At 34.2% G+C, this 8,435-nt stretch overlaps 1 protein-coding gene across 2 annotated transcripts in view; it reads left to right on the top strand.

Moving 5' to 3' along the window:
* Nucleotides 1-8,435, top strand: part of KIAA1671 (KIAA1671 ortholog) — a 2,688,721-nt gene that overhangs the window by 2,288,669 nt on the left and 391,617 nt on the right. For both annotated transcript variants that reach the window (XM_044068487.1, XM_044068488.1), the window contains exon 8: nucleotides 7,244-7,359. In XM_044068487.1, the coding sequence (XP_043924422.1) occupies nucleotides 7,244-7,359 (116 nt within the window). The remainder of the gene's footprint in view (nucleotides 1-7,243; nucleotides 7,360-8,435) is intronic.

Below are 8,435 nucleotides of genomic sequence, written 5' to 3'. Positions count from 1 at the left end.
AGGCAGAAGAAAGTGAAAAACAGAAATACATGATAAGGATTCAAAGTAAAGAAGACAAAGAAATGGACAGGTATGAAGTGTGGGACAATTTAATAGCTCCTTTGGGTGTAAAACGCACATGAGATAAAAGCATTTATTCTTATCAACAAAGAGACATTTTGTGACATTATGTTTGAGAATGTTTTTTCAACCGAAAATTTTCTTGGAGAATATGAAAAAAAAAAAAGACTGTAACCCATGGAATCTTTATGTGATAAAAGCATTTAACAGAGATACAAACAAAAAAAAAATCATGTACAATTTCAAACAGAAGTGGAGAGAGACGTTGAAATGACATTTGAAAGCTTTATGAAAAGAAGTTCTGGAGATTGCAACAGTTTATGACAAATGGGGTTTATGGATTGGTGGATGGAATTGTAATGTTTTTTTAAAAATAAAAAGAGAAGAACTTATACATATACCAAGCATGAGAAATGTGGAGGGGAACAGGGGTGTTGTAAAATACTGGGGACAACTGAAAATATGTTTTTTTATGTGGAAAAGAGAGACATCTGATAAGTTACTGTGCAAAAGAAAATGTATTTATGGAGACATGGGACAGGATCCAAAAATATGACTTGAAATTCTATAAATGTAATAAAATTGGACTTTTATGGATGGATTGAAAAAATGAAGAGAGTAAGGAAAAAAAGAAGAAATGAACAAAGAGAAGAAACTCGAGAAGTAGAAATGGAAGGAACATGAGACGAGAAAGAAAATAATAGAGAGGACATAGAAGAAGATTCCAAAATAAGTGATGACATAAATGGGAGGTAATAAAAGAAAAAAATATATTTCTATTGGTAAAAGAGAAAAAGGTATAACAAGAAATTAAAAAAGGATAAGTACGAAAGAAAAAGAAAAGAAATGGATGAAAAAGAATAAGTACAGTTAATGACTGGGAGTTGGTATAATAGTTAAGGTGTTTGACTCATAGACACAAGGTACAGTGTTTGATTCTCACCTTGGGAGGGAAATTTGCTAGGCTTAAGAATGACCTATTTAGAAAGTTAGCTTAGCTTAGTAATTAGCTATAAGGTCATAAAACAATGAATTTAAGGAATAAAGAAATGAAAATTTTAGAGTGCTTTCTGTAAATGTGAGTAGTATTAAGAATGCAGTCATAAGAACAGGGATTTTGGAGTGGTGTAATACCTGTGACATTGCTGTAACTATATTAGAAGAGAGACAATTTTAACAAATGAAGAAAGATTACAAACAGGGAAACTATTGGGAGGAAAGGTACTCCAGAACCCGAGAAATTAGAGATGTTCTGGGATAGCTGTATTTTGTAGAACTACAGTAAAGATATTGGATGTAATTTTAGAAAAAATGGGAAGATACATAGTATGGTTACACTAATTGTAAAAAAGGGAAAGCTTATTTCATCAGATTTTAGACTGTAGTGATAAATATGAATTTTATAGTAACAGGATACTAGCTGTGATTTAAGAGGGAAGTGTAAAAAGAGAGGAAATGATATAAGATGTTATAAGATGTGATAATTTAAAACTTTAGGACAAAACTTAATTGACTTACAAAAGGGGTATGTATAGAGCTAAAATAAATTATTTTGTAGTGTCAAAAGGTTTAGTTGTCGAAGGGGAGGTGAAGGAAAACAAGGAATATACAAAAATAGACAAAAGAATCAAAATGATAAATGAAAAAGCATGGAATGAAGAAGGACAGAGACTAGTATTACAGTTATGGAAAGATCATATTACTTGTTTTTTTACAGTGGCAAAATGATGTGAGAAAAGTAAAGAAAGAAAAATATAAAAGAATGTATAGTTGTGCATTGGAAGATTAGAACATGATGTTAGAAATTACTCTGACAAAGAATTATATGAAAGAAATCAAGAAAAAATACAGGAATTATATAAGCAAATATATTTTTATGAGGAAAAATACAAGTATCAAGTTACTTAAGTAGATTGGTAAAGAAAGATGGTAGTGTAGTGAGAAAAACTTAAAAGGAAAAGTAGAAGGAACTCAAGAAAAGACTATGAATAGTGTAGTACAAATATGTACAAGAAATGTTTAAAGAAAAAAGAAAGTAGTGAAAAAACAAGTAAAGTAAAAAAGTTAACAGAAAAAGGGAATAAATAGTTGGAAAATGAGATTTTTGTAAATGAGGTGGATAAAAGTATTAGGAGAAGTAAATATAGATTCAGCTGCAGGACCAGACAGAATAGCGTATGAAATGTATCAGAATTTAAGGAATCAGAAAAAATATATATTTTTAATGATTTTGAATGAAAGGTTAAATGAAGGGCTTATGTATAAGGAATTATGTATTGGAATACTTAAAATTCATATGGAAGAAGGAAGGTAGAAATAATTGAAAAACTGGAGACCAGTAAATGCAAAAATTGTGATAGTGGACTTTAATAAGCCATTTGATACAATTGGACTTGAAATCTTATGGGTAATAATGAAAGAATACAAGTGAGAAAGTTAGGAAATTATGTATGTCAGCGTATAGTACTAATAATGTAAAAATACTTGTAAATGGCTGGTTAAGCCAAGAGGTACATATTAAGAGTGGTATAATATAGATATTTTCAATGAGTTGTGTACTCTTTTCATTAGTAATGAAATTACAAAATGAAGGTGGCAGGGTGCAACACCTGAAGGGTTAATAGTTCCAGCTCTTTTGGTGATGTTTTACAACAGTACCCCTCAATACACAGTTGAAAGGCCCGCACAAGACCCAACACTAGATGATTTTTTTCAGTATCATTGAATAAACATGCTGATGTTTTGTTCACCCACATGAATATTCATCCTGGATTGCTGGCATGTGGAAAAGATACATAAAATAAAATACTCAGTTATGCACAGTGGGGGGATAGGGCACTTATGAAAACCATCAATGGAGAACAAAGTTTGAAGCTTAGACTCTGTATAGGCCAGAGTTTTCAACCAAACGAGGACAAATCTCAGCAGAATGAGGAGCAAATTCAGAAGTAATCAGGAGCAATTACTTACTCTTTAAGATCCAACAGATTATTTAGAACCTTATTGACTTGTTTGTGCTATTGAAATCTGCGGTGGTGCAGTGATAGCATTGTTGCCTCACAGCAAGAGGTTCTCCCATTCGATTCTCAGCTAGTGTGCAGGGAGTGCCTTCTGTGTGGCATCTGCATGTCCTCCTCGCGGGTCAAGTGGCGTTCCGAAAGACATGCATGAATGGGCGTGCCTTCGTTGAAGGTTGGGTGTCGAGCTGGCAACTTGGCACTGTGAAAATCTACTGTCAATCATTAGCGGACCGGAATTCCGCTGTGGCGACCCCTAACTGGGAAAAGCCAAAAGACAACAACAACATTGACTTGTTTGTGCTGATAAAGACAAACCTGTATTCCGAACACTGTAAGGAGCACAGGATTGCTGAAACACACCTTCAGATGGTGTTAACACACACAGGCACATCTCCAGTGCTCTCGCAAATTGAATGCATTTTTTGTAGGTGCACTGAAGTATTTCTTTTTTGTGATGACAAAAACAGTGGAAATGATCAAACAGTTTGTAAACAGTACAGCTGCATGACTCTGTCTTTCATTTCCACAATGAGGAACACTTACAAAAACTTGTGTTTTCATAATTAAAAAAACATTCTTTTGATGAAGTAGTAGATGTGTCACATCATTTTAACGGTTTCTTCATACCTAAAAAGCATTCTTTTGCGAAATTAATATATGCTACTTAAATATACCTTGTCTGAGATCACACTACTTTGAGCAAAAGGGTAAACTACGATTAGACAATGAATATTCATGATATCACCAGCAAATCTGCATGGTATGTCAATCATGCATCATTTGCATAGTACATCACCATCACTAGGCAGGTCACTCACTCTGGCCATGCCAATTCCTGCGTGAAATGACTGGGGGAGTTGTAAAACATCACTGTTCTGTTAATATATGCAGATTATATAATAATTGCAAAAGAAAATGGATAAAAGAAGTAATTTCCTCAAATGAGTGTCTGGAGATGATAGGGATGGCTTTAAATAGTGAGAGAGAAATGTAAAGGTTTGGGTGATGTAGTACAGATAGGGAGTATACATTTTACAATGATTGAAATTTCTGTGTTAGATTTAATATTTGGGAGTAAATATTTAAGTAGAATTCAGTGGGGAAAAACAACAGAAGTAAACTAACCTGTCTTTTCTGGAGAGCATATAAATTATCATTATTTGATACGCTGAGTACTGATGGGAAAAACAGCATACCAAGTGTATTTATGTTGCCAACAGTATCTAAAAAAGAACTATTGCAGATTTGTTTTCATTTCTATGGGGTTATTAGATTAATCCCAGTAAAAAGAGGTGTTTTGTATGTAAACAGAGGAAGGACGTTTAGGGTTAATTAACCCAGTGGTATGTGCTGATTCATTACATTTGTACAAAGTGTTAAAATGGATAAATGACAAAGATGTGAGATTTGTAGTAAAATTGTATAAATATAAGTATGGTCAATTTTGGGATATGGTAAATGAGTAAAAGAGAGAGTGTGTAAATGAAATAAAATGTTATCAAGAAAAAATATTCTTGTGGATAATAAAAATTGGTGATATTGAAAAAGATAGAAAAATATGGTATAAGAATAAAATGATACAACATTATTATGTAAAATAGTGGGAAAATGTAACAAATGAAAAAAACTAAAGCAATAAAAATATGAAGCAAATAGTATAATCAGAAAGTAGAATGTCAAGATTTTTTTATGGAGACTGGTAATTGATAAATTGCCAGTACAAGGAAATATGTCATATAAAAAGAAAAGTGATAGAATATATTTACATTGTAAAGAAGAAAAAACTATGGAACATGTGTTTTTGCAATGTAAAAGAGTAAAGTTATGAGGAAAACTGTGTAAAGAAGATTTTTCAAAAGTATAAAAAGTAGTGGAAAAAAATCAACCTGGATATGATTAAATATGGATATTATAAGAACAGAAGTAAGGAATATGTTAAAAGAATAGATAAAACGTTTGTGTCATATGGGTTATATGGGATGAAAGAGGAAATGTAATTATGTTTAATGGTAAATGGATTTTAGCAACAATATTAAGTAAATTAAGATGGTTATGGAAAAAGGAGTGGGGGTCTAATAGGGATGAACATCTAGTATGATTGTAAAGGAAATTATAAATATTTATCGATAGATTTGTATGTCTGTACATTTCTACATTTGTAAATATTTGTAAATAAGAGTTCTTTTTGTGTATAAATAAATTATACCTACTCTTTTTTGATACCACGAGATCTTTTACATCCACCCGAGCTATCACCCATCACTCATGCAGATGGGGCTTCAGTTTAACATCTCATCCGAACAGTGATCTACTCGGACATCTAATGTTATGGTAATTTCGTATACATCTGTAGTTTATATCTGAATGAGGAAGCAGTGCAGTTGAGCATAGGCACATGAGATCAGATGGGTGAAAGGCCAGTAGAAACCGAGGCAGGCCTTTTGCTACTTATTATTACACAAATATTGTAGGACTTGTAGGCTAATGTAGGATTCCATAGTAAAACTGCTGTAGAGGGAGACAAACATTGGAAAGGCAGAGGACATTGTAACAGCATTTTGATTAGATATAGGAGACATTATAGAGAATGATGAAGTGCTGCATGTTTTTTGTAAAGATAAATGTTAGGGCTTTTGAAGGACTCAGTCACATCAGTGGTGGAACGCTACACACACAAACGCTGCAGTTAATAATTTTGACTATCACCTTCTCAGTGTTACATGTGAGTCAAGAACCTTCTCACTGAAATAGAAACAAGCAGTAGACAACTTTAGTTTTGTAGCCTGACCTTTTTTACTTGTTAGATGTTCACTATAGGAAGAAAGCATATACACTTGCTTGATAGTATACCAAAAGTAGCGTCCCAGTTAAAAAAAAAAAAAGTTTGATTTGGGCATGAAAGCTCCCAAGAAGCACCCACCAGTATTTGAACTGGGAAGGTGCAATAAAGAACTGAATTGTAGATGGTTGAATGAGGATGCAAGTTTTCTTGATCGCAGCAGACACTTAAGTAGAAGTTTTAGATCACAGGTTGTTAAATAAACATGCAGTCCAGGAGACCATTAAGAATCCTAGCCTAAGTTCCCAGTTGTACCAAAGCACTGTTTGGTTTAGTGACATGTTCAAGGACACATGGTGGGCAAGTGAAGGTAGAAAGATTTTAAACCCTCTAACTTTGGCACAGGAGGCAGATCAGTAGTAAATCAGAGGTTTAGTCCTTGGGGCTAATTGTCGGACTCTGAGACAAATGCAACACCTCAGGGACTTGAACCTACAATCTTTGTCACCTGTTACGTCCAAGGCAATTAATTTACATGCTGAGTAGCTGTCAAGAGGAAACCATATCCAGTCCTGAGGAGACTTGAATACATAACTGTCAGCACCAATAATTTCAAAGGCACTAACTTTACATGCTGTGCTATATCAGAAGTCTGATTTACAATATCATATGGTTTGTGAAGTTAATTTTCCATTATGAGGGTTGAAATTAAAGACGAAGTACTGTTAGAATCCCTAGTGGTTATGCAGTAATGCAAGGGGCATACATAAAGCAAAACTTGACAGTTAAGGAAAATAAGCTGCTAGTATCAGTAGATTATCTATTTGGTAGGAAAATGAACAAACTAGGTTAGGCATTCAGTCATCCTCGGCCTTTGAAATCTGTGTTTGTATTTTTGTACAAACAGACAATGATCCTGAAACAGTTATGCCTCACATGCCTCAGCTGCTTACTGGCCTGTTGGACAAGCTGCATACAGTGCGTCTTTTTGTTTCCTATTTTTGATAGCTGTTAATGCTTTTCAGAATCACCAAGTGTCAGAGTTTAGAAGAAACAGGTATGGTTGAAAAATGTTGAATAACAGGCCATAGAACAAAAGCCAGCAAGCACGGTGTGACAAAATGCTGTAAAAGATAACATAAAAGTGAACTCTGGTAGATAAGTTATTTTGACAATGTTGGGAAAGCTGTGTTCTCATTTGAATTCTGATTTTATTTTACAGATTGTGTATACAAAGTTTTGTGAACAGTACAGTAAGTCTGCAGAATTAAAAAAAAATTAACTAGTAGGGGAATCAAACAGAAACACACGCTCTACAATATGTTGATGAAACTGTGTCTTTTATTACTGTAAGTGAAAGCTGACAACTTTGTCTTTCTTGCAGGACCAACTTAGACAGTGTTTAAGCAGACCATCATCTAACTCCAAAGACACAAACTTGCTTGTTCAGCAAACAGATGGTCGTTATGGGACCTGGGAGTCAGACCGCCGTGATGAAAGGTAATGTACTTTTAGGATCACTGGTACTAGAATCTTTGTTATATCTTGACTTTTATCCAGTGCTAATGTATCTGCCTGTCTGTGAATTGTTATTATTGCATAATTTGTTCCATCTCCAAATTCCTGATTTGGTCAGCCATACTGATATAAAGTTACTCCACAAGTGTACTTCTTCCACAGTATGACATTTTTGCCATTCATTTTGTTGCTTCAGATTTCTCACTATGTTTGGAAAGAATAAGAGTACTCTGAAATGCTACCTTAAGAGACTATATTTGTAAGCTACTCCATTTTATTTATGTTGTTTGGCATTTTCAAAAGAAACACACGGCCTTTTTGTTTTACCTGTAGAGAGTGACTGACTGAATTCCATTTATAAAAGAGTAAACATTTATTCATTTAAAGTATCCTTCCCAGAGTTGTTACATTTCTTACCTTGTTTGGTCTGAACTGTGTGTTTAGCTAGAACATCACAGCTGTTTTGCCTCTGCACAGCAATAATTTGTATAATGTTTTATATAACAACCATTGAGTCAATAGGGCCATCCATCCACTTTGATAGGTCTTTGGATTCACTGGGAGAGAGAAGTAAGATCGTGTTGCAAACGCTTTGCAATGATTTGCACAATGAAAGAATTAGAGAGACAAATTCCTAAGGGCAGTAATGTGAGATTTCTTGCAGATCAAACATAGTGTTTCATGGACCATGCTGAATAGCATAAAAATGTTTCATAATTGGAGAAAAAGGTAGGTCATAAATTATATATGGCATTGATGAGATTATGTGAGAAGAAAACATACATAGGAATGCTGAAATGTTACATTTAGTTGTAGTTTGGCATGCATGGGACTACTTTCCTAGACCTATCTAAAGCATTTGATATGGTCCCACACAAACAACTTATCTCTGTCCTCAATAACCTATCCTTCTCTCAATCAGTCACCAACTGGTTTCAGAGTTACCTGTCTGACCACCAACAATCCATTGTATGGCAGAATGACATATCTCCCCAACTACCTGTCTCCATAGGGGTTCCCCAAGGATCCATCCTTGGACCCCTAGTCTTCTCTGTTTA

This window comes from Protopterus annectens, chromosome 4.part0 (genome assembly GCF_019279795.1).
Source record: "Protopterus annectens isolate FY-2018-M chromosome 4.part0, PAN1.0, whole genome shotgun sequence".
NCBI classification, from domain to species: Eukaryota; Metazoa; Chordata; order Ceratodontiformes; family Protopteridae; genus Protopterus; species Protopterus annectens.
The sequence above is the reverse complement of the archived record's forward strand: the minus strand, read 5'-3'. Positions and strand labels throughout refer to the sequence as shown.